Genomic DNA, 25955 nt, shown 5'->3' with positions numbered 1-25955 from the left:
GCTGGGAGCCCAGAGCATGGGGGGGGGGGTCCCATCCTCCATGATGTTCTCCTTCTCAGCCCGGTCCCTGCTAGGAGTTGGGGCCCCGGGGAGCTGAGCGGCCGTGCCTCTCTGTCCAGAGTCTCTGCCCCAGCCCCTTGTCCTTGACCGCCCTGTTATGCCTCCTTGGAGCCCTAGGGAGCCAGGCTCTAGGTCTAATTCATGTCCCTTCCCTGCTTCGAACCCTTCAGGGCTCCCTGTTGCCCTTACCGAAAAGCCCACCTCGCAGCCCAGCCACATGAGGCCCTCGCTGACCAGGCTGGCCGCCCCTTGGTCCCCATCTGAGCCCTGGTTTCCTTGTGTCCTTGCCTCCGGAGCTCCTCAAGATTCTTCCCAACGTCACCTTCAGGCTGCCCCCGCTGCCTGCCACACACTTATCCTTCGAGACACATCCAGGCTGTCACCTCCTCCAGGAAGCTGCCTTTCTCTTGAGAATTAAACGCAGCCCTAAGCATCCTGCTCATAACTCCCTCAGAGCTCCGATTACTTTATACTGTGTACACCTGGGGCCGCCTGGGGAGCTCAGTCGGTTCAGCGTCTGCCTTCCTCTCAGGTCATGATCTCACAGTTCGTGGGTTCGAGCCCCACGTTGGGCTCTATGCTGACATCTCAGAGCCTGGAGCCTGTTTCAGATTCTGTGTGTGTGTGTGTCTCTCTCTCTCTGCCCCTCCTCCACTCAGACGGACTCTGTTTCTCCGTCTCTCAAAAATGAGGTTCAAAAAAACTTATACGATGTACACCTGTGCATACCTTTGCAAAGCAATTTTGAAGCCACACACTGGGCAGAGGAGGGGCTATGGGATTTCAAGCTAAAAAGGGTTTTGTTGCTGGGCAACTGCAGGTTGTGTCCCAGTGCTAGCTTCTGCATATTACGCACACATGACCCCCGTCTGTGGGATGAAGGGGCCACGGGTGAGCGGTAGAGAGAGGGGCTGCGGATTTTAGAGGGCTGGTAGCGTTCCTGGTGGTGCTTCGCCTAATGGTACCTTGTCTCTGCTGTTCCCAAACATCAGGGCTTGGACAGATGACCTCCTCGCTTCTGGTTCGCAGACACTGGGGTGGGGGGGAGGCGTGCATAATGACATCCAAGGCTCAGAGGGGCCCCGGAAGGGAAGGGGGAAACGGATAGATGTGTGAGCCAATCTAAGAAAAGCCAGACTGGGCAGCGTAATTCTGTTAGGAAAGCAAAATGGCCGAGACCAGCAGGATCGGGGTGGGACCGGGAAGGTCGGCGCCCTGGGCCCTCGGATCCGGAGTGGGACCCTCCACAGGACACGGGTCCCACACGTTCCAGGAACAGCCGCCAGCTTCGACCTCGCATCCCTCCAGCGGCAGCAAAGGGAACAAAACAAGAGCTTTCCAGAAAGCCAGAGGTACTTCAAGGGCTGTCTTTTATTCCCAAAGGATGCTCTCACCCTTTCCTGGTGCCGGAACACCCTTTCTTGAAGGACATGGTGACAGCACACTTGTCTTGCCAGGGGCTTCTCGTGTGAAGTAAAAAACTGGTAACATTCCTGCCAGGCTCCGGTTTCGTGGCTTTGGCGCGGGTGACGGGTGATCCGTGTGACTTCTTCGAGGGACACTAAAGGACCCAAAGGAGATGTCTGCTTGGACCCGGGCCACTTGTGAGGGGGTGGGCAAGTCCTGGGCAAGGAGGGGGGAGGAAAGGCCAGTGGGCAATGTCCCAGGGAGAAAGACGCTGGCAGTGTCCCCAGGCAAGAGGCTGGCAGAAACACAGAATAAACACGCCTCCAGGGTGTGACGCGGGGCCCAGATGTGCAAACCTGGGGGCTTGGAGGAGGAGAGAGGAATGAGGAATAGCAGCAGTGGAGGCTGGAAACCAAGGGGCTGCCAAGGGGTCCTGCAGCCAGCACCTTCTAGAAACTTCCCTCGGCAAGGGGAGAACAGGTGGCTGGCCCAGCGCGGGACCCAAGGAGGAAGTAACTCCAGGATGAGGAGTGGAGGCCAGAGGTACCTGGGCCTCGTCTCCACCTCATCAGGTGCTCCTGCTGTCCTTCAGTCTCTATTTTGTCCGAGGGGCAGGGTGTGCGGCGCTAACACATGGGGTCTGGTCCCGGGGGCCCTGGGCTCCATGCAGCGCCGCTCCCTACCTGCCCTGAGAGCCTGTGTCAGACCCTCGCCTGTAAACGTGGCCCGAAGCAGACCCTGCTCCCAGGGCATCCCGAGGACGACACGAGTTTACAGGCTCTCAGCGGCTTCGAACCATATGACATACAGGAAGCAATAGGTGCAGCGCACAGTAGGGCCTCAGCAGGTACGCATGGATATGGCACATATCAGGCAGAGTCCCCTCAGTGTGGCTCTGGCGGTCGCCCTGTGGAGGGGACGGTTTCCTAGGCTGCCTGCTGCGGGTCACTGCGGGTCACGAGGCTGGAAGGTGGCAGAGCTCACATTGGAGTTCAAGGTGGCATCTCTCTGCTCCGCTCTATGCCCAGCTCTGAAGCCCGGAGGCCTGGCCAACCTTACCCTCCACTCAGGAGCTGTGTGACCTTGGCCGTGTCCCTTAACCTCTCCATGACTTGGTTTCGTCCTCTCTAAGATACAATAGCCAGACCACATATGAAAACGAACCAACCCACAGTCTGCAGCCTGAGGTCCGGGAAGGGCAAAATGATCAATCCCCATAGCGCTCGGCCCCGGATGGCCTGGACTCCATCAGAAACTGCTGGCCTCCTGCATTTTTGCCCCCACTGCCAACTCAGGACCAGCCAGAGAAAGCCAAGTGGGTCCCCCTCACCAATCACAGAGGTGACACACATCCCAATTCAAGTTATCCTGCCCCCAGCCTCTCGGTGCCAGCGTCCTCTGATCCAGACACAATGGTATTGTCCCTCTTGCCCCCTCTGAGGCTATCCCACTCCCTGGCCAGCCTGGAGTCTTTGCAGACGATGGGGCTGCCTCCTTCACTATACAGCAAGCTCTGGAGAAACTTCCCTCTGCTCGTTCCTCTCCAAGGGGTCCTTGTTATTTCTGCAGCCCATACACAGTTCTGAGCTTGAAATCTACCCTGTAATCAACACTCAGCGGTACCAGGTTTTTGTTCACTCCGTTAGCCTTGGTTTACCATCTGTCCTCAGGAAATCAGGGAAGCCACCTGGACAAAACCCCCAGGAACTTGGAAAACCCCCCAGCAGGGAGAAGCACCCCTATTTCCAGTCGCTGCTGGGCTCCTCACACGTTGGGCTGTATCAACCCGGAGGGAGGTACTGTGATTCTCCGGGAGGGAAGGCAGAGAAAGTCCACGTGTTTGCAAGACAGGGTGTGGCCTTCCGAGGGATGGCCTCAGCTGATATCTCCATGGTGATGTCACTCCCAGCCCGAGGCCGCAGCAACAGCATCCAAACAATCATTTTTTTGTGTTTTTAACAGAAACACAACATCCCAACAATCATCTTAACAGAAACGGGTTTGGGTTTAAATTTCTTTTGTTTGTTAAGTAACACATGTTGATTGTAGAAAAATACAGAAAAGGGGAGAGAAATATCTCGAAGATCCCTCCCCGCGCCCCCAAAGCCCACCAGGGTTACCAGTCGCCCTCCCCCCCACCAATGTAGGTGACAAGGTTGAAAGTCTACCGTACTCACAGTTTTAAAAACGTTCATTTAAGAAAAACTGAAGTAGAATTAACCTCACAGTATCATGTCAGTTTCAGGGGCATGTGATGTGCAGTTTTCAACTGACCTAAATATAGGACTTTTGTTACAAGTTCCTAGTAAAAAGCAATTCAGAGGCTGTAAGATATTTCATCACATCCCAAATCCTGTCGATCCTAAAAAATAAAACAGTAAAAAGTACAGCAGAAAGGCAGCAACCTGCTGGCCACACAAGCCTTGCCCTGGCCCCCCTGTCATTCCCAAAGTGCTCTTCCCATGAAAGCCCCCCTCCCCCCCCAGTCCCCTTTTCAGTCCTGTGGGCTGCCAGTCAGGGCCAGTGTCAGCAAGAAAATGGCCAAATCAGCACTTCCCATGGAGACAAAAGCCCTGGGCGAGAGGTCAGCTGGGAGGGCTCTCCGCCCCTGGTCCTCACCCGCCACACCTAAACCTCCCAGAGGCCCGATGCCCCGGGGCATCATGCCCAGCTCCACCCTTTTCATCTACTGCGTGCACTTGGCTGCAGGAAGCAGAAAGCCGCAATGCAAGCTTCCCCGAGATAGAAAGTATCTTTTCTCACCTAGAACAAGCGAGGAGGCAGCAGGTGAGTTGTTCCTTTGCAGCTCTGCCCTCGGGGTCCAGGGAAGGGGAAGCTAGTACTGTGTGCACTGTTGGTCTGAATAGCACAGGGGGCTGTCAGTGAGGGAGAGGCTGGTGGGGGGGTCAGGGGTGGGTGGGAGGCAGGAGGGTGTGGCTGAAACCCCCCCAGGCACAGGGGAGCTCAGGTGCATCACGGCAGGACCTTGTGACCTGGACAAATCCCTGCCTCTCTTTATTTTATTATTATTATTATTATTATTATTATTATTATTATTCCTGCCTCTCTTTAGACCTCAGTTTATCCACCTGTGGAAGGAGGGATCGGACTAAACAATGGTTTCGTTTCCAACAGAAAAACTTCTTAGTCTATTTCTGGAGGGCTGATGTCCTGGGAACTTTGGCCATTTTCCCGTTTCCAGAAGCTTTATGCGTCAAAGAAGGGAGAAGTGCCCCCAGGACCCAGGTGCCATTTGATCTGGGTCAGAAACCCACCCATTTGAGTAAATCATACTCTTTACACCCTGTCCCCCCCTGATGTGCTTACCTCCGTCTTTTCGGAGTTCTCTACCCTAGAACCTGGGTGTACAGACCAGGTGGGGATTCAAGGGGGTCTGTGAATTGCCTGAACTGTCTGCAAAACTCTGTGCGTACATGTGTGTGCAAGAATATGTTTGCGTGCGTGCACACGTGTACGTGCATGAGCATATTTCACGTTTCTGGGAGATCCTCTACAGGGTTCAAAGTTTCAAAGGCATGTGTGCCCTTAAAAGCTTAAGAACTTCTGGTCTTGGGGCGCCCGGGTGGCTCAGTGGCTTGAGTATCAGACTCTTGATTTCGGCTCAGGTCATGGATTCGTAGTTTGTGAGTTCAAGTCCCACACTGGGCTCTGTGCCGACAGCGTGGAGCCTGCTTGAGATTCTCTCTCTCCCTCTGTCTCTGTCTCTTCTCTGCTCCCAAATGTGCACTCTGTCTTTCTCAAAATAAATAAATAAACATTATTTTTAAAAAAAGGCTCTTAAGAGGTTAACTCATTTCTCAAAGATGATGGATACCAAAGCAGGGAGGGTTGGTGGTGGTAACTAAGCCAGTTCATTCATTCGAGTATCACTGAGTGTCTACCCTCAGCCAGGCACAGGGTGCCCTAGGGGGTATGAATGAGAATGTCCGGTGCCTGCCTGTCCTTGGAGTCAGTGTCTCTGTGCAGACCACAGCCTTCCTCAACACACCCACATTCTCATGCTCAAGGGAAATGGAGGTGAATTTGAGCTGGGCTTTGAAACGGAGGGATGATTTGTCCAGTAGAGAAGGGGACAAAGGCACTACTCGTAGAACTAAGGGCAATTGCTCAGAGGTTAGCTTATCAAGGCCGGGGAAGGTGGCGTAGAGAGTCACAGTACAGGCACCTATGGGTGTTGGGATTCTGTTATTTCTTGCTCCTGGTCTGGCATGTAACCTCTCCCTCCCCACCCCAGGGTGGGGTGGGGTGCTGGAAGCTGTGTCAACTCCTCTAATACCCCAGGAGACAGGCCTTACTCCTGGGAGGAGGGTGCAATATTCATCTGGGTCTTGGGTACCACTTTTTCCCATCACATGTTGGGAGTGTGTCACTGAGACACTGGCGCTGGTTCCCCCCACCTGCCTCGGCCTCAGGACAGCTCAGTAAGACCTGGAGTTCCCAGCTGGGCTCTACCGGCGACACCATCTCCTCCTCATCAGTTCCTGTCCAGTCCAAATGTCACCTCCTCTGTGAAGCCTTCGGGGAAACTCCCCATTCCCCCCCCCCCCCATCTCGAGTTTGCATCTCTCCCAGTGGTCTGGGACATCCTTGTGAGCAGAGCAAGGCTGAAGGGTGCTCTTTCATTAACACGATTTCAGCGCCAATAGGTGACCACCACCGAGGCGGGAGCGGGGGCACCCCAGATGCCCCACGACTGACTGACTGCCGCGGGCAGAGGACAAGGTACGCTGCAGCGTTTTCCGCCCGCCCGCCCGCTTGCGGCGCGGCGCGGCGGCCAGAGAAACGCGAGACCACGTGAACGCGCGCCCGACCCCCGCCGCGCCAGGCCCCGCCCTCCCGCGCCCGCCCCAGCGCCGGCCCCTTTTGTTCCCTCCCGGAGCCGGGCCGCTCGCTCCGCTCCCGCTCGGCTCGGCTCGGCTCGGCTCGGCCGCGGGGCGCGCAGGCGGCGGCCGGGGCTGCTCGGTGCGCGCCGCCCGCCTTCCCGCCGCCGCCGCCGCCCGGACGCGGCTGCGGCCGCGGAGCGTGGCCCGGGCCCGGAGCGCGATCTCGGAGCCCCGGCGCCGGGAGGGGCTGCGGCCGGTGGGCAGCGGCGCGCGGGGAGGGGCCGCTGCATCTCTCCCCCCGCGGCGCCCGGGCCGGGAGCGGAGGAGACCGGGCTCCGGGACGCCCGCCGCGCAGCCCGCAGCCGGAGGGGCGCAGGTAGGAGCAGCCGGAGGGCCCTCGGCGGAGGGGGCTCGCCGGGCAACAAAGGAGAGAGGGATGCGGGAGGCGGCGGGGCCCGGCCTGGGCTGCGGCGGGGCGGCCGCCCGCAGGCATTGTCGCGGCGTGGGAGAGGCCGGCGGGCCGGGGGCGGGTGGGTGGGCGTGAGCGGGACCTGCTCCCCGCGCACCCCCAACTTCCCGTCGCCCGCAGGCGAGGGGGCGCTGCTGGCGTAGCTGGGGGCTTCCCGGGCGGCGAGTCCCCTCGGTGAAGGCATCTCCGGCACCGTAGGCTCGCGCATCCGCAGACGGGGGTTCGGCACATCTGCTGGGGTGTGTTGGGGGGGGGCGCCCGTACGGGCTCTCAAGGGCAGCGCTGGGCGGTTGCACGCGCCGCAGGGCTCTCTGAGCTCCCAGGCGGTGGGTGGGGGGGGAAGGGGGGCACAGCCTGGTGGGCGCGGCCATACAGCTCCCTTCTCCAGACTGCGGGGTCTAGGAGAACACGGAGCCCTCGCCCCGCCGGCTGGGGTCGCTCGGCCGTTTCCCTTTGCAAAACTTGGTTGAAGTGCATGGTGGAGGGGATAAGAGGGAGACTGGGGCAGGGCGGCTTCCCGCAGGGGTGCCCCCCCAGGCTGGCGCTGGTAGCTGGTGAGGCAGCAGATTTTCTGCTCTCCCCACAGGGAGGGGCCATCGCCACCGAGCTGCTTTGCTGGGCCTCCAGGGCGCGCCCGCTTGGGCCCTTCAGGCGGGGCCTGGGCGGGGCGGGTGCCCACTGGGCACTGCCACGCAGGCCCTGGCCCCACCCTGGGAAGGATGGACAGAGGAGGCATCTTGGGGTGGGGGGAGTCACACATCCAGTAGCGCATTCTGAACCTTTGATACCCTGCTTCTGCAGGGGGGGGGGGGGCGATGTCCTCACCCCTGTAAGATGCCACCGGGAGGTTAGTGGCGGTAGCACCGGCCTAGGGCTGCTGGCAGAGAAGGAGGAGAGTGCCGGGAACACCATGTGTGGCAAGACTCCCCACCAGTTGTAACGTAAACAATGAGCCCTTCATTCATCCGGCTGTTGTCACCTGGTCCAGCACTGCCAGGGGCTGGCAGGTACACAGAAGGGGCACCTCGCTGCCCCCAGGGAGCACAGCCTTGCAACACTTGGTGGCTTGCTTGATGAGCGCCTTGGTGGGGTGGCTGCAACATTGGAGGGACTCCTGGAGGATGGGGTGGAGCAGGAAGCTTGATGGGGCACCTGGCATAAGTTTGCTGCCAGAATGCCACACGGGGGCTTCAGGCAGGGGAAGTAGTGGGGGTAAGTGCTTGGAGTCCAAAAAGGAGGTCCAGTGGCTGTTGGGAAGGAGGAGCAGCAAAGGATATAGGTGATTGAGGGAAGGGATTGTTCTGTCCCTCCGACTTTTGCACAGAGGGGCAGGGGGCCCAGGCACCTTCCTCCAGGGGCTGTGAGCATTTGCAGTGCCTGACCCAGGGATGGAGTGGAGCTTCAAAGGCAGGCGACCTTGCAGAGGGAGCCTGGGAAGAGCCTCAGCTTCTAGGAGCACCCGGCAGGCTGGCAGGGTGCTCTCTGGAATTCTGCACCCAGAGCTCAAACTCCCAAGTGGGGAGATCTGCCCACAGAGGTACCAATCTCCCTACAGGATCTGCTGTCTGATTTGGTGGTTAAGAGGCTGGATGCTGGCACTTGACAGCCTGAATGTAGATTCCAGCCCTGTTCCTTCCTAGCCATGTGACCACAGACAAGTTGCTACACCTCTCTGCCTCAGTTTCCCTATCTATAAAACGAGGGCGCTTACGGGGTCTACCTTTTAGGGTTGTTGTGAGAATCAGATGGTTGGATGTGTGTGAAGCGTGTGCACTGGGACAGGGCGGGTGACCAGTTGTCATTGCTGCTGGGCCCAGTACAGCCTCTGTCCACACTCATGTGGCTCATACCCTCCCCCAGCTGTGTGTCCACCCTGGGGCACTGTGCCCGTTAGCCTCTCACTGCAGCCTTCTCCCAGCACCGCCCCCTCTGTTCTGGTCTTTGACCTGGGGGACAGTTCCCTTCTGGCGTCCCCTCCCTGGCCCTGCCACCCTGCAGGTTGACCCTGCCCTCCCGATGCCCTTTCTGCTCACCTCTGCTTCTGTGCTCAGGAGGGAGCGGCGTTCCTCACCGTGCTCATTCCTTGCCGGCCTCGTCTGAGTGGCTGTAACAAAATACCACAGACAGGGTGGCTTATACCCAGCAGAAATCAATTTCTCACGGCTCTGGAGCCTGGAAGTCCAAGATCAGGGTGCCAGCTTGTTCCGGAGGAGGCCCTCTTCCGGGTTGCAGACTTGGGGCTAGGAAGCTGTCTGGGTTGCCTTTAATGAGGGCACTGGTCTCGTTCTGGAGGCTCCTCCCACCTGACCCTGTCACCTCCCAGGCCTGGCCTTCAGACACCCTCGCATTGGGGCTTAGGTTTCAACATATGAATTTGGGAGGGGAAGACACAGACGTTCAGACCATACCACCTGCTTGGTGGTTCTTGGCCAGAGGGACATCATCTTTTGTGTAGGTTTTAAGAAAACGGCACATGCCAATTGCTTACTCTGTGCAGGCACTGTCTGTGAGCTCTCTAAATGCACGTGTTCGTTGTGGGTATCTTCGCGACGCTGCCTGCGTTTTGCAGACGCGGCCATCAGGGCGCAGAGAGGTTTCCGTGTTGTCCTTCTGTGCATTAAGCACCTACCGGGTGCCCGGGAGACACACTCCCATGTGCGTTTCACTAAAGCCTGGTTTGGGCCGTGCCCTCCTCAGACCCCACCCCAGTCGCCCAAGTACAAAGTCCAGGCACAGTCTGACTCCTGGGGCCCACCCCACCCAGCTGGCCAAGCCTTGGCTTCTCTGTGAGGCTCTCCCCACCCGCCCACGCTGGCCTTTCCCAGACACGTCCCAGCCTTCATAAGCTGTGAGTGGTGGGCACAGCTTGGTGAGCAGGAAGGTGGGGAGGCCCCCGACCCGCGCCTTTGCGATTATTTTCTTACAGGGGACAGGAAGCTTTTCCAATTAGGTCAATTAGGTTAAGTGAAAGGAGAGTTAGGAGGGAAAGGAAACTTCTGTAGCAAACAGTTGCAGGCCGCCCGTCTCCCCCAGGACCTGGGCTGCTGGCAGAGGGCCCCCCCCCCCCCCCCCCCCCCCTCGCCCTGGACTTAGCGGGCTCATTTTCTCCGCCTCCCTTGGTGCACCTGTCCCTCCTCCTCCCTTTGGAGGCTGTCTTTCTCTGGGTTGCCTGTGTGGCTGCCCTGAATGGTGGCTTCAGCTTGAGGCGGCAGGACCTCCTGAGGGCGCTCCCCTCAGTCTTGGGGTGCTCGAGAGACCGACTGGCCCGGCTCGGGTGGGCGGTGGGCCATGTGATCCCTGGGGCCTAGGGGCTGGGAAACAGTGCCGGGCATCGGCTACAGCGTCAGCCGGTGGGTGATGCGCACGTGGTGTGTGCTGGGGGTGGACGGGCGAGTGAGGCATTGCTAGCTCCAGAAAGCTCCGGATCCGATGGGAGAGGCAGACCCAGAGCCATTTACCTGCCATCTCCACCACTAGGCAGCGGCATTTCTTGGGAGTAGCTGGACTGCCCCAGTCTGGGCGGCGTGGGGAATGAGGGTGGGGGATGGCCGGGACCATGAACTATGCCCCCTCAGCCCAGCTCAGGAGCAGATGAGGCTCCTCCCTTCAGAACCTGGAGACCTGGGCCACTGCACTGCCCACCCTGTCCCACCCTCCCCCCCCCACCCCGGGGCTGCCAGGGTCCCCACACAGAAACACTAATACAAAACTCACGTTTTCAGAGGACGTGCGTGAAAATGACAATGAGATGTGTCCCTTTTGAATAGAAAGCTGATAGGGTGCCTGGGTGGCTTACTTGGTTAAGCATCTGACTTTGGCTCAGGTTACAATCTCACGGTCTGTGGGTTCAAGCCCCTGGTTGGGCTGTGTGCTGACAGCTCAGAGCCTGGAGCCTGTTTTGGATTCTGTGTCTCCCTCTCTCTCTGCCCTTCCCCTGCTTGTGCTCTGTCTCTCTCTCTTAAAACAATAAACATTTAAAAAAATGAATAGAAAGCAGAGCACATCAGGTGGTTTTTATCAACAAGACATAAATTTGGGGCCTGAAACCTTAATGCTTCCGTCTTCCTTGGGCGGCTCTCGGTGCATCTGGTATCTTGCCTTTGACACTGTCTGCCCAAGAGCACTCCCGCTCTGCACCTGTGGCCTCTTAGCCACGAGAGGGTGGAATTTCAGGCTCACAAGCAGCCCGTGTTTTTCCAGCCTGGAATTCTCAGCCTAGAGCCACCTCTCTTCCAAGTCTCATGGGAAGCCAGACCCTACCATGAGGGAGGGGCCGACATTTGGTACCTGTGGATGTTTCTCTGCCTTGTATCCTGATTCTGCTCAGGCTGTTCCCTTTACTGCTGTGGACTGTTCCTTGCACAGATTTGTTGGTTCGCCAACGCAGCTCACACTTCAGTTTCTGTTGTGCCCGGTAGCAGGAGCTCCGAGCAGAGGAGGGGGGAGAGAGAGAGAGAGAGAGAGAGAGAGAGAGCAAGCAAGAGAGACTTGCATGTCCTTTGTCTGATTCCAGAAAGGGCTGCAGGTGATTTTCAAAGGTGAATGCACCTTAACAAGATGAAAATGACCTGAGAAAGTTGAGCAAGAGCAAAGCCAGGGTAGCAAGACTCAAAGGAAGCTGGAGGGGGCTGGTGCACCTTCTGTGGCAGGTAATTTGACTCTGAACTTTGAGCAGCCTGATCGGTTTGGAGTCACCTGGCCTCTCTGAGCCCTGCTGTATATACCACTAATGCCCAAAGGTCCTACTGCAATGCCATGAGAGTGGCGGCCAGTGTAGTGTGGTCCTGGGCGTGGTCCCTTGTCCAGAAGGTAGAGGGTGAGAGTGGCTGCCTTCTGATCTTTCTTCCTTTCTTTTTTAATTTTTAAAAAAATGTTTATTTATTTTTGACAGGGGGTAGGGAGAAGGGCAGAGAGAGAGAGGGAGATGCAGAATCTGAAGCAGGCTTCAGGCTCTGAGCTGCCAGCGCAGACAAGGAAGCTGGAACAAAGGTGCTGGTGGGCAGGGGTCCCAAGAAACGAGGCTGGGGGCTGGCAAGGCCTGGGCTGGCGGGCAGAGAGGCTGCAGACCATGGCCTTGGCATCCAGGCCCTCCTGTCCTCTTGTTTAAACCTCCGCCCAGTCCCCCCAACCTGGGCATCAGGAGGAGAGTTGGTCTTGGCTCTGAGGAAGTCAGGAAAGGAAGTCAAGAAGAGGGGCTAAGAACTTGGGCTCTGGGGGGTGCCTGGGTGGCTCATTCGGTTGAGCATCCAACTTCGGCTCAGGTCATGATCTCACGGTTCGTGGGTTTGAGCCCCGTGTCGGGCTCTGTGCTGACAGCTCAGAGCCTGGAACCTGCTTCGGATTCTGTGTCTCCCTCTCTCTGCCCCTTCCCCGCTCATGCTCTGTCTCTGTCTCTCAAAAAAATGAATAAATGTTACCAAAAAAAAAAAAAAAAAAAAAAGCTCCAGCTCCATGGCCAGGAGGCCCAAGTTTGAATTCCACGTGTACTGTTGGTCAGTTGTGTCACCCTAGGCAAATGATTGACCACTCCAAGCCTCAGTTTCCCCACTAGTAAAGTGGATGGAGTTCATAACAGGGCTGTTGCAAAGGTTAAGTGAGCTGGTGTTTATAAAGCACTTGGGCTGGTGTCTGGAGCAGAACAGATTGTAGGTCTGTGGCTCCTGAGGCTAGAACAGCTCAGCAGAAGATGGGGGCTCATCCCACCTGAGCCCCCTCCACCGAGTACAACCACGCAGGCTCTGAGGCCAGTGCAGTGGAGAAGCAAGCTCTTTCTGTGACAGAGAGTGTTGTGGATGTGGGGTCACCCGTCCGGCCCCGGGGGGGGGGGCGCTGTCCAGCACAGTTGGTTAGTGTTGTTATTGACAGTAATAGTAGCCCTGTGCGTTCGTGAGAGCCTCTCAGGGCAGCTGTGCCAGCTAGAGCAAAACCTGCCCTGAGAACAGGCCTTGGTCTCTGCTTGATCTCCTCCAGTCATGGGGGGCTCACCGCCCGCCTCTTTGTTCATTGGACCCACGTGTGGTTAGCATCCACTCTGTGCCAGATGCCCTTCCAGAGATCTCTTCGAGCCAGCTAGTGAGTGCGGCCATGGTGTGTGAACAAGGCATCATGGACCTCCGACTGGATGTGGGTTCGAGGAAGGTGGCAGAGGAGGGCATTGCCATTCGTTTGTGTGCTCATTAAACATTTGGAGCTGCTGCACGCGCTGGGCGCTGTCCTAGGTACCGAGCGCTCAGCGAGGAACAAGCGCTGCGAAGAGTCTGCCCTTTTAAAGCTGCTGTCAGCCAGAGGTGAGGGAGCTTGCCAGCTGATGAGAGGAAGAGCATTCTAGGCAGAGGGAACAGCGTTTGCAAAGGCCCGGGGATGTGGTAGAGTGGGTGTGGGTGTGGGTGGGCATCGGTGGCATTCAGGCAGCATTTGGTGGCTGGGGGTAGTGGTTGCCTTTCTGGAAGCACTAAGATACTGACTGTGAGGGCTTCTTACTGACTGACCTCACCTCTGGGGCCACCAGGCTCTGCCCCTCCTCCACCCATCCCATCCCGTCACCCACCAGCAGCCCCGGGTTGCCCTTTGCCCTTCAGAGGCTTAGATAGTGCGCATGGTCGGAAGGCTGGTTCATGTCTTCTCCAGGCTACCACGTGGGCCCTAGTTTGCATCTGGTCCTCACAGGCCAAGACCTCAGTGGGCTCAGCCTCCTCCCTGCCCCTTGCCTGCAGGGAACGGCTCCAGAGAGGATGCCGGGGTGCTGATTTGTTTAGGGAAGAAGGTTGTTGTTTGGGAAGGTTATTCAGTGACCACAGCACTGAACCTGAACTCAGCACTGGGTGCTTGAAGTTCATGGGCCTTGGGCCTGCCCGCAGGAGCCTCACAGAGCCATGGGGAGACGGACGCTCGGGTAGGTCCCCGTGGTTAGGCACCCCCACCTGGGGCTATCTGATAGGGGGGAAGGACCCAGAGGGGCTGGGACCACCCCTGAGGCCACCCACCCCCAGCCCAGGTAATTAAAACAATTTTTTAAGCCTTTTTATTGAAACACAGTGTTGATACAGAAAAGTGTGCGTGACGTAAGCAGACTTGTTGAATTTTCTGAAACAGAAATCCCTGCATAACAGTGCAGATCAGGACAACAGCCTGCTGGCTTCTCAGACCCCTCCTGCTGTCCTTCCAGTCAGTGCCCCTGACCCAAGGGGGACCCCTTCCCTGGGTTCTTTTTTTTTTAATGTTTATTTATTTTTGAGAGAGAGTGCTAGTGGGGGAGGGGCAGAGAGAGAGAGAGAGGGAGAGAGAGAATCCCAAGCAGGCTTCACTCTGTCAGCGCAGAGCCCGATGTGGGGCTCGATCTCACGACCGAGTGAGATCGTGACCTGAACTGAAATCAAGAACCAGATGCTTAGCTGAGCCACCCAAGAGCGCCCCCTGATTTTTGATACTATCAATAATGGTTGTCTACTAACTTCATTTTTATTTATTTGTTTGTTTATGTATATTTTTTTAAAGTTTATTTATTTTGGGGTGCCCGGGTGGCTTAGTCAGTTAAGTATCTAACTTTGGCTCAGGTCGTGATCTCACAGTTCGTGGGTTCGAGCCCTGTGTCAGGTTCTGTGCTGACAGCCAGCTCAGAGCCTGGAGCCTGTTTCAGATTTTCTATCTCCCTTTCTCTCTGCTCTTCCCCCATTCATGCCCTGTTTCTCTGTCTCTCTCAAAAATAAATAAACATTAAAGAAAAATTTTTAAAGTTTATCTTGAGAGAGTGTGTGGGCATGCACACAATCAGGGAGTGGCAGAGAGAGGTTGAGGAGAGAGACAATTCCAGTGGGCTCCATTTTCAGCATAAACCTGCTGTGCGGCTCAATTCCACAACCCTGATCATGACCTGAGCCAAAGTCAAGAGTCAGACGCCCAACTGACAGAGCCACCCAGGTGCCCCTGAACTTCATTTTATTTTATTTTATTTTATTTTAATTTTTTTAATTTCTTAAAATTTATTTCTGAGAGAGAGCATGAGCAGGGGAGGGTCAGAGAGAGAGGGAGACACAGAATCTGAAGCAGGCTCCAGGCTCTGAGCTGTCAGCACAGAGCCCGATATGGGGCTCGGACCCACGAACCGTGAGATTATGACCTGAGCCGAAGTTGGATGCTTAACCGACTAAGCCACCCAGGTGCCCCTGTAGTTCGTTCATTTTCATTGCTGTATTTTCTTCCATTGCATGAGGAAAGCCCAACTCATTCTGACGGGGGTTGGATATTTGGCTTCCTTTCAGTTTAGGAGCATCAGGCACAGTCTGTCTCTGGGGCAGGTCTGTCCCCATTCCTGTTGGGGGCATGGCTCAGGGTCTGGGTCACGTTCAGGTTTAGTAGGTGAGGCCAAACTGGTTTCCAAATCGCTTATGAGTGGACACTTATCTCAGCAGTGTGGAGTGTGTAGATGTTCCTCAGCCTCACCCACACCTGGTGTGTCTGCTTCACTGTTCTGGTGAATACGGCATTAGCCAGATGAGCACCAAGGGCGAATGCCTTTCCATTTGTTTGCTGGCCTTTTATTTAAAAACAATTTTTTAATGTTTATTTATTTTTGAGAGAGAGAGATAGAGACAGAGCATGAGCATGGAAGGGTCAGAGAGAGAGGGATACACAGAATCTGAAGCAGGCTCCAGGCTCCGAGCTGTCAGCACAGAGCCTGACATGGGGCTTGATCACACGGACCATGAGATCGTGACCTGAGCTGAAATCAAGAGTTGGACACTTGACTGACTGAGCCACCCAGGTGCCCCCAAAAGCTCTTAATCTGGCCCAGTTTATCCATCCTTTCCCTGTTTTCTGGCACTTCTTGCGTCCTGCTTAAATCTTTGGATACCTCACTGTCGTAAGATTCATGTCTCTTAAAAACCATTGTTTTGCTTTTCACAGTTAGATCTGCTGTCCATCTTTGATTGATTTTTATGTATGAAGTAAACGTATTCGTTTCCTTTTGCTGCCCTGCCGAATGAGCATGAGCACAGCGGCCCTCAAACAGCACAGAGATGTAGTATTCTACATTTCTGGAGGCCGGACGTCTGAAGTGAATCTCTCCAGGCTAAAATCAGGGTGCCCGCAGGGCCGTGCTCCTTCTAGAGCCTCGGGGAAGGATCTGTGACTCGCCCTTCTCCAGCTCCTAGAGGCTGCCCACAGTCTTCGCTGGTGGCCCTTCCTCTGTCTTCAAAGCCACCAGTGTCACCCTGAGTCGTTGGCACCCTGCCATCCCTGTAATTCTGTCCCTCCTGCTTCCCTCTTGCAATAGCAAGGATGCTTGTGATCACATTGGGCCCGCCTGGATAATCCAGAATGATCTTCCCATCTGGAGGTCAGCTGACCAGCATCCTTCATTCCGTCCACAACCTCAGTTCCCCTTTGCCCCGTGTGAGCTCACATCGTTAACACGTTCCGGGTGGGACATGAGAATGGGGGGCGGGGGGGAGGGCATTGTAGGCACCGCAGGTGGGATCATGATTTGTTTTTCCCCACGTGGTTAAGGGGACCCAGCACCCCTTGTAAAGACCCTCCTTGGCTCAGGGGTTATTTTTTTAGTTCTTGTGCAGATTCTGACCCTGTGGGGGAGGCCTGGCTGGCTGGGTTAGGGAGCAGAGCCTGGGTGTCGGGGTGTTTCCTGGCCTACGTGTGTTGGATGTAGTTGCAGCGAAAAGAGAGTGGGGCAGGACGCTCGCGTGGTTTCCTCCCCCTTCTGCTGACCTCAGCAGGCCCCTGCCCTCCCTCGGCCTCTGAGTCCTGGGCTCAGGGACCCCTCTGCCCAGCACAAATTTTCTGTCACTCGGACACTTGAGTCTCAACGTCCTGTTCACTTGCTCTGTGACCATCAGTCTGGGCCTTAGTTTCTCATTCTGTGAAATGGGAATAAAGGTGGGTCAGGGACGGCAAGAGACAGGCTGATGCTTGCCCAGCATCCTGGCCCAGCGGCTGTGTGTGGCCATGGCCAGGAGCGGGCTCTGGGGCCATGGTCGTCCCTGGTTGTGTGTGTGTGTGTGTGTGTGTGTGTGTGTGTGTGTGTGTGTGTGTGTGTGTGTAAGGCCAGGAAGTATATTGACCCTGATGTCCCTTCCCCTTCCCAGACCTGACACAGCCCTGATCCCCTCTGCTCTGCTGAGGATACCGTCTGGACCGCCTCCAAGCCTGAGGGAAGATGGCCACGCTCCAGTGTGTCCAGCTCAGGTAGGTCTGACAGGCTAGTCCTTCCCAGGGCTCTGCAGCCACCCCGGGCCGTGGGCAGGATGGGGAAGGTGCTGCCTTCACAACCCGGGATCTACAGCCCTAAGCTTAGAGGCTGTCAGGTGAGGATGGTGAGTCCGGAAACGCCGTCTTCTGGGCTCACTTGCCCCTCTTGTCTCCCAGCCTGGCGCCTGGGGTCACCTGGGGCCCCTGGGGGCTGTCCCCTGCCCCTCCCTCTGCCTCCCTGCCATCATCCCAGCTTCAGCCTGCCTCTCCTGGAGCCACGTGGGCTGGTGGAGCCTGGGCTGCAGCCCCAGCTCTGCGGTGAGGCTCGGGCGGGTCCCTTCCCCAGCTGTGGGGTCGTCTGTGTCTGGAGCTTGCCTCCCTGTTCTTCAGGGCGGGTGCATATGCGGAGGGGAAGGAACTCTTTGCTTTCCCCCTCCCCATGTCTATCTTGAAAAAAATCCTTTTATTTAAAAAATGACTGAAATATTTTAGGCACTCAAAAAAAAAAAAAAAGACCAGACAGAATATGACAGACGCCCACGTACAGTCTGCAGGACTCAAGAAACAAATCTTATAAACAGAAATAAAGCCCCCAGTTACCCCCGCCCGGCCCTCTTCCCACCCAAAACCCCCCCCCCCCCCCCCCCCCCCCCCCCCCCCCCCCCCCCCCGCCACCGCCGCTGCGTGGAGCACCGTGAGGAGCACTTGTATCCAGGTTTGGGCTCCGTGCCCGCCGGCCCCTGCTGCACGGCCTCGCCAGCTCTCGGTATCACCTGGCTTTTTGATTTTTTGCCCATCTGATGGGGCGGGAAACGGGATCTCCTTGTGGCTTGGACTTGCAGTTCCCTGCTGGCTGGGAGGCCCAGCGGCCATCCGGTGGCTTCACTCCTCGAAAGCGGGAGAGATCCTCCTCCTTCGTGCCGCGTACTGTGGGTGATGCTCCCAGCCCGTGATTCTCCCCGGCCTTGGCCGTCCCCACAGACTCTCCCATGGGCCCCATCACTGCCTCTTGCCGCCTCCGCCCGGTGTCCCTCGGGGACCTCACACCAGCCCCCACCTCCTCCCAGGTCCCTCCCAGTGTTGAGAGGTTCCCCCCCTGCTGGTGCTCCCCCTGCACCCACATTGTTTGCCACCAAATACCGCTGAGCACCTCTCCCCTCTCCATCCCCTCCAGCCCCCGCCTCTGTGCGCCTCAGGCTGCATCGTTGTCCTGTCCCTTGTCTATCCCCGAAGCCCCCAGGGCCCTGGCCCCTCCCTCATTCCTCACGGCGGCCCCCTCAGACGCTCCCCAGCGGTTTTGCCCCGTGCACATCTGCTGTGTCACACTTCTTGACATCCTCTGCGGACCCTCATCTGCTCAGGCTCGTGCCTGTGAGTGGCTGGGAGACACCCCCCGCCGTGTCCCTCCCCGTCTCTGGACTAGCCCACTCTCCCCCCCACCACACAAACACACATTTTGGCCGGTAAATTCAGCTGTTTGGTCTGGGCTGCAGAACATGGCCTTGAGGGTTCCTTGCCTGGACGCTCTGCTGTGCTCCCTCTCCTCCCCTGGGGTGCTGCTGCGGCCTCCGCCTTGGGGCTTGTGGTGAGTGGGGAGGGGCCACACGAGGTTCATCTGTGGGTGCCACCTTGCCCGGCACTTGGGTCACAGGGTCAGGGGAGGAGACGGGAGCGTGGGCACCCAGGCTGCTGACGGCTGAGGCGGGAGGAGAAGGAGGCATGGAGAGCGGGGGCGGGCGGCCCGGGCCTGAAGCCTGCAGCCCTGTCTCGGCGGGTAGGTCCCGGGTGTGAGTGGCGGCCGGGTCTCCGGGGCCGGATTCCCGGTGCCGGCCTCTCGCACCCTCTGGGCGATGCCAGCGCCCTGGGCACGGGCTTTCCACTGCCCTATTTGGCACCTTGCCCCGTTCCGTCGGGGCCACACCCTGGGCCTCTGATTGGCGGAAAGTTCTCGGGCCTCGTTCCCACTGAGACTGCCGCCCGCCGCCCCCGGGCAGCTGAAATGGAAACCCTGAAACGCAGCCCGGGTTTGTCTCCGGTAAATGGCAACTGAGGGCGGCACAAAGGGGGCCTGTTGGTCTGAATGCCGCCTGGCCTCCCCCGCCCCTCCCGTGCCCGTCTTGTCTGGGCGCTGAGTCCCTGGGGGAGGCGACGGGTGCACCCTGGGCCTCCCGAGGTCGCAATAGAGAGCGGTCGTGGTGGCAGCTGCCCTCTTCCGGCGGCTCCTCTGTGCCAGGCACCGAGTGACCCCTGTAGGGTGCGTGTTTGGACTCGCTCCTCTGTGCTCCCCATGGGGCAGCAGCAGTACCTTTACCCCCTCTTATGGGTGATGCCACAGCCTCCCGCCAGGCCAAGGACCCACCGCCATGTGTGGTGGGTTGGGATTTGGACCCATATTGCCTTAAGTCTGTTCCCTCCTGTCTCCTAGGCCTGCCCCACCCCCCACAGTGTGGCCGGAGGCCAATTTATCACCAGGTCCCAGCTTTTCCCAAGAAAGCCCTTCCTTCCTCTATCCCATGAGGAGGGCTGAGTCACAAAGGGGTGATTGGCCCCAGGCTCCTCCCCTTCTTCCTGTTCACTGTGTCTTCTCTCCTCCCCTCTCCCCTTCACCGGCTCTGGAGACCCTGGGGTGGGGGTGGCTGCCGGCCTGTCCTCCCCGGTCGGCTGTGGGGGACCGAGTGAATGCAGATAGCTCCTCCTCTGGTCTCCTTGGTCAGCGAGGCAGTGAGGCCGGGGGTCTCACAAACGTTAGTCCAGGCCTTGGGAGGCCGAGGAGGGCCAGCCCTGGCTCTGGTGCCGGCAGCGCCGCTGAGCAGTGAGTGACTTTGGGTGAGTGCCTGCACTTCTCTGAGCTGCTCCTGTGAGATGGCTCCTGGCTCCTCAGGGCTTGCGGGGGGATGAACGAGGCCACATTCCTACAGGGCCTGGCGTGCACATTTATGCACCCGGGAGGACTGGCCTGGGGGGTTGTGCCCTCGGAGGCCTTGGTCCTCTGGGCACTGGCAGGTGTGTGTGCACATGGAGCTTCTGGATCGCGGGCTCCAGGCCAGGCCTGGTGCCAGGCCTAGGTTCTCAGAGAAGGTGCGGCCCTGCCTGAGGGTGCTCGTGGGCTCCCGGGAGGCAAGACAAAGATAGGACAGTACCGTCTCTCCTGGGCTCAGCGTGCCGGCCTGAGGTCTCCATGAGCCAAGCGTTCCGGGAGGCTTCATGGAGGAGGCGGCGTTGGGCTAGGTGCAGGGGAAGCGAGGCAGCTGGGAGAAGTCAGAGTGGGGTTTGGGAGGTGGGAAGGTGTCAGGTGGGTGGTGAAGGAATGCAGGGTCATCAGTGACAGGTGCCAGGGACACCATCTTCATGCCTGGGCTTTGCCTCAAAGTGCATACTGGCCAGTGGGCAGGTCAGACGGGCAAAAACCACAGCATCAGACAAGCCACTCGGTCCTACGTGCTGAGGAGGTGGGGGAGGGGGCCTCCTAGGCCTGTCACCCCCATGAGCCATTGTTACTCATTCGCTCAACACTGATCTGTTGAGCACCTGTATTCACCAGGCACCCTTGTCAGGGGCTAAGGATACCACGGTAAACAGAACAGACGCTACCCCGTTCCTTGAGCAGTAGTGAAAAACAAAGGGGGCTGGAGATGGGGAGGACTGGGTAGGGATTGTAATCTCAGACGGTGACAATGGAGCAGATGCTCGAAGGACTTGAGCTACGAACCTGGATAGTTGAGGCAGAGGAGATCACATGTGCAAAGGCCCTGAGGCTGCAGTGTGCTTGGGGTGATCCAGGAGTGGCCAACGTGAAGTGAGTGAGGGAGGACCATAGTGCTGGAGGGAAGAGATGAGGAGGGCACTAACTTCTACTGGAGCTCTTTCAAGGATGTTAATTTTTATATAACTTTTAGAAGTTAAGATTTAACTTGCATACCGTACACTTTAACTTACATACCATAAAAGTCGTTTTAAATGTATGATTTGATGACAGATTTTTAAAAAGTGTTTTATTTAGTTTTGAGAGAGAGAAGAGAGAGAGAGACAGCATGAGCAAGGGAGGGTCAGAGAGAGGGGGAGACACAGAATCTGAAATGGGCTCCAGGCTCTGAGCTAGCTGTCAGCACAGACCCCGATGCGGGGCTCGAACCCACGAACTGTGAGATCATGACCTGAGCCGAAGTCAGATGCTTAACCGACTGAGCCACCCAGGCGCCCCTAAACATGGTTGTTTTTGTTTTTGTTTTACAAATTTTTATATGAATATGTGTTTTTATTTCTCTTGGGCAGTCAGGTCATGTGGTAGATACAAATTTAACTTTTTTTTTTTAAGTTTACTTAATTTTTAAGTAATCTCTATACCCAACATGGGGCTTGAACCCATAATCCCCGGATCAAGAGATGCACACTCTACTGACTGTGCCAGCCGGGCTCTCTGGGTGTTGAAATCTTTTGTTCATTTTCCACGAGGTTTTTGTCTTTTGATGAGCATGTGACAGGGGTTCTTCACGTGTTCTGAATATAAGTTGTTGTTGTTTTTTTTTAACCTAAGTCGGGGACGCCTGGCTGGCTCAGTCAGTTGAGCATCTAACTTCGGGCTCAGGTCATGATCTCCGGGTTCGTGAGTTCGATCCCTGCTTCGGGCTCTCTGCTGTCAGCACAGAGCCAGCTTCAGATCCTCTGTCCCCCTCTCTTTCTGTCCTTCCCCTGTTCATTTTCCCTCTCTCTGTCTCTCTCTCTCTCTCAAAATGGATAAACAAAAAAAAAAAAAAGGAAACAGATGTAAGTGTCTTAATAGATGTATAATTTGTAACATTCTCTCTGGGAGAGTTTTAGAGAAGGGGACCGCGTGCATGCAGAGGGGGCTCCTTCCATCTTGTTTTCATCCCAGCAAGCGGGCTCCGCTGCCTCACTACGGGGCCCTGTGTCAGGATTTCCTGGGTCAGAGGATCCCCTGCTAGACTGCTAGAACCTGAGGCCAGTTAGACACCCACAGGGTGGCGGAGGGGGGCTGGGTAATAGAGAGCATGCTCACTGGCCCCTGCTGCTCCGTGGGTTGCTGGGGGCGGTGCGGGGGAGGGGGGGGTGGTGGTACACACAGCCTAACCTAGCCTAGCGGAGAGTGACATCTGCAGGCCATTCTCCAGGGGAGCACGCTTTTTAGAGGGTCAGGTTCAGGGAGAGAGGAGGAGCCTCATGCTCTAGCTGACCCAGTGCCTCCTGGGCCCCGGGACTCCTGGGGTGTCAGAGTCTCCCATCGGAGGACTGGCCTGTTTGGTTTGGCGGCCCCGGGACCAGGCGGATGCTGGCGGCCGTTGTCTCCTGTTGGCTCACCTGGGCGTGTAGGTGGGCGTCACCACCGTGTGCCTGGGGGAGGGGAGCATCTTTGTCTCTGCTGTGAGCGTGAGGGCTGGCAGCCCTGCTTTCCCACGGCTGTGCTGACCCAGGTCAGCTTTGCCGACCTGAGAGCGGTTCTGAGGAGGCTTGGCAGACTCCTACGGTGAGTGAGCCCCATGGGGGCTTCCTTATCAGTCAAAACTTCTCTTGGTTGCAAGCAACAACGTCCCTCAAGTAGGTTTAGGCGAACGGAGAAAAGGATGCACGCGCCTGAGGGTTTGTTGGCTGGTATGAGGGCAGAGCTCAGGTGACCGGCTTCAGGCTCCGCTGGATCCAGGCCCTCCCAACCCAGCCGCTCGGCTCTGCTTTCTCCGTGTTGGCGTCATTCCCTGGCGGGCTCCCCCCTTGCGGTAACTGGGGTGGCCCTGCTGTTCCTGGCGTCCCCCCACACCCAGGCAGCCCCAGAGAAAGGAAAGAACCTCTTCTAAAGGTACCAGCAGCCAGGGTCCAGGCTCTGGTGCTCTCTAAGTCATATGTTCTTTCCTTAACTAACGGGGGGGCTCTGGCCAGGCCTGGGACATGTGTCAGCTTCCCGGGTGTGCGGCGGGACAGCCTCTGGAAGTCTTAGGGGTCAAGAGTGGAGGAAAGGGTTCTCTGAAAGGGAGTGACATTCTGGGACCAGGGGTAGGGTAAGGGTCTGGCTGCACTGGCGGCATCTCCTACTGCATCAGAGCTAAGCAGCCAGGGGACACTCATGTCCCTTTTCCCAGGGTCCCCAGGGGTGATGCTTTTGCCCAGAGTCCTTGAGCCATCTGGCAGTGCTCCGTGTTGTGTCTCCCTAGGGGACAATGTGCTCTGCAGATGGGGGCCTGCAGCTCTGGGGCAGGACAGGGCCTGGCCCCTGGTGCAGGAGAGCACCTGGGACAGGAGAGGGCGCGTGCACAGTAAGGGGGAGGTGGAGGCCAGGGGACGGCGGGCCTGTCTTGTCCGCTTCCCTCCAGTCCCCCGCAGCCAGCCAGCCCCATCTTGCGGGCATCTGATGGCCTTGGAGATGAGGCTTTCCTGTGTCAGGAGGCACCTTTGTCCAACACTACAGCCCCTGCGTGCCTCCCCCCCTGCTTACTTGGAAAGGCAGGGGCTGCGGTGGTGGAGGGCGGGCAGAGGGGCTGGTAAGTCCGTCCAGGTGGGGGGCCGGGGCAGGTGTAGGCATCGTGTGCCTGAGACCCCGCCTCTGGCATGGAGTGGGCAGGGGCTGGGAGCGTGGGCATGGGCTCGGGGGCTGCCCGGTGATTGGAGGGGGGAACAGTGACTGAATGAGGCCTCACCCTGTCCAGCCAGCATCAGGAGGGATGCGAATCGTTGGCTGGTCCTGGAGGGTCTGGGGGCCATTGGAGAGTGACCCCCCACCCCCCGATTGGTCGTGTGTGCCAGAGTCCGTCCCAGCCTGTGCTCTGTGAGGGCCACACTCATTTGGTGGCTGTGCCGGCCTGCGTGGTCCTGGTGGAAAGCTGCAGGGGCTGATACGGCTATTGCTGCAGACCCTCCCCGGCCAAACCTGACTTTTGCCTCCTGGGCCCAGGCGGTGAGCAGAGAGCACGCCCGACCTCGGAGTCCAGCGGGCCAGGACACACGTCAGGCGACAGCGTCGCCTGTTGGGCCCAGGGCCTGCCGCTGCTCAGGGTCTCATGTTTCCCAGTGCAGGAGAAAGGGGCGTGGCAGTCCCTGCCCCTGGGGTGGGGGTGTGGGAATCCTGCCTCGTCACCGTCTACATGCCCTGACAAGTGGCGACATCGTGATTTGAGCCCTCTTGTCTGCCTGCAGGTGAATGATGATGACTGAGAGGACGTGACCCGCACGAACCCCCGTCCACACGCCAAGCGGCCCCACCATGCAGAAGCCCAGCGGCCTGAAGCCCCCCGGCCGCGGCGGGAAGCACTCGAGCCCCGTGGGCCGCACGTCCACCGGGGCGGCCTCCGTGTCAGCCGCAGCGGCGACGGCGGCCACCGGCTCCAAGGAAGGTGCGCAGGGCGGGGCTGGTGGGTGAGGGCCTGGGGGTGGGCAGTGCTTCTTCCGGAAGAGCTGCCCAGCGACCAGCCAGGGGCGAGCCGTTCTCGGAAGTCCTTCTTTCTGTCTGACTGCAATCCTTTTCATGATTAAGTAGCACCAGGCACCCCTGTGTGCTTTACATGCCTTGTTCCTTCTTGAGCTCCCCACACTGGGGAGGCGGGGACTCCTGGTGGCTCTGCTTGGAGATGAGAAAACTGAGGTCCAAGTAGCACCACGCCCAAGGTCACTCAGCTTCTGCTGGCCTTCCCCGCCCCCACCGATTCTCTTCCGGGGCCGGAGATTGTCCTGGTGAGCCGGCCCCATCTTCCGCCAGCCTTCTCGTCTGCCACCCAGAACCATGCCCTTCGACCTTTCCGTGCCTGACCCCTTGTCTTCCTGCCGGTGGGCAGGTGTGAGGGCTGGGTCTGGAGGCCTGGAGGCTGGAGGCTGGGGGCACCGGCTCCGATGGGCAGAGGAGCTCTCTGCTTGTGAAGGTGAAAGTGAGGGGGGCCACGGTGGAATGTTTAGGAAGTTTGCTGCAGAGTTTAAATTGCTGGTAATCTCACCCGCTACAGGCAACTGGTGCCTCGGTTTACGGCCTCCTTTTCTTACCTGTCTTCAGTCTTGCTGCACATGCAGTTTGAAAATCTGCTTTTTTTTTTTTAAGTGGATTTTTCCAATGTCATGTTTAACGGCTGTAGAGTATGCTGTCCATTCAACAGATATAAATCAAAGGCCTGCTTTGTTGACACGGTCTTAACCATCAGAGCGCTCATTCTGGGCAAACCCGGATGTGGGCCCAGCCCTCGGGGCTGCCGGTCTGGCAGGGGGAGGCTGAGGATCATGAAATCCTAGAACTGGGGCCTGCCCAGCTCCCGGAGGTCAGCCCCGAGGAGGGGGACATGTGAGCTGAGGTCCGGAGGGTGACAGTTTACTAGGTGATGAGGGGAGGGTATTTCAGGCAGGGGGAACAGCTCGTGCAAAGGCCCAGTGGCAGAAGAAAGCATGGCAAGTATAAGGGAGGGAAAAAAAGAGAGTGTGGCTGGCACATGGCCAGTGACAGTGTGCTGGTGGGAGAGCGTGGGCCAGGGTGGGGACAGCTTGGGGTCCAAGTCATTTCACTTCTGTTGTAATAACAATGGGATGCCTTTGGAAAGTTTTAAATCGAAAAGAATGGGATAAAAAATGATTGGAAACATGTTCTTATCCCAGTCTCTGCGGCTGGGGATAATTGTTTCTCATTTTTCACTTAAAAAAAATTATTCCATTTAATCTGTAGAAATGGCACAATTTTTTTTTAAAGTTATTTGTGAGAGAGAGAGAGAGAGAGAGAGAGAGAGAGAGACAGCGTGAGTAGGGGAGGGTCAGAGAGAGAAGGAGATACAGAATCTGAAGGAGGCTCCAGGCTCTGAGCTAGCTGTCAACAAAGCCCAACATGGGGCTCAAACCCACGAACCATGAGATCATGACCTGAGCCTAGATAAGAGTCAGACGCTCAAGTGACTGAGCCACCCAGGCGCCCCCTTATTTTTTAATTTGATTTTTTTAATGTTTTTATTTATTTTTGAGAGAGACAACATGAGCAGGGGAGGGTCAGAGAGAGAGGG

At 57.5% G+C, this 25955-nt stretch overlaps 1 protein-coding gene across 2 annotated transcripts in view; it reads left to right on the top strand.

Moving 5' to 3' along the window:
- Nucleotides 1-6449: 6449 nt before the first annotated feature.
- The window catches only part of CLIP2 (CAP-Gly domain containing linker protein 2), a 63847-nt gene continuing 44341 nt past the window's right edge, over nt 6450-25955 (top strand). Inside the window, exons 1-3 of one of the 2 annotated variants that reach the window (XM_039255208.1) lie at nt 6450-6687; nt 16881-16980; nt 24124-24320. In XM_039255208.1, the coding sequence (XP_039111139.1) occupies nt 24191-24320 (130 nt within the window). In that variant the 5' untranslated portion in view covers nt 6450-6687; nt 16881-16980; nt 24124-24190. The remainder of the gene's footprint in view (nt 6688-16880; nt 16981-24123; nt 24321-25955) is intronic. The other variant, XM_039255209.1, reaches the window with a different exon arrangement.

Source organism: Hyaena hyaena, unplaced genomic scaffold (assembly GCF_003009895.1).
Source record: "Hyaena hyaena isolate Hyena2069 unplaced genomic scaffold, ASM300989v1 scaffold_514, whole genome shotgun sequence".
Classification (NCBI taxonomy): Eukaryota; Metazoa; Chordata; class Mammalia; order Carnivora; family Hyaenidae; genus Hyaena; species Hyaena hyaena.
The sequence above is the reverse complement of the archived record's forward strand: the minus strand, read 5'-3'. Positions and strand labels throughout refer to the sequence as shown.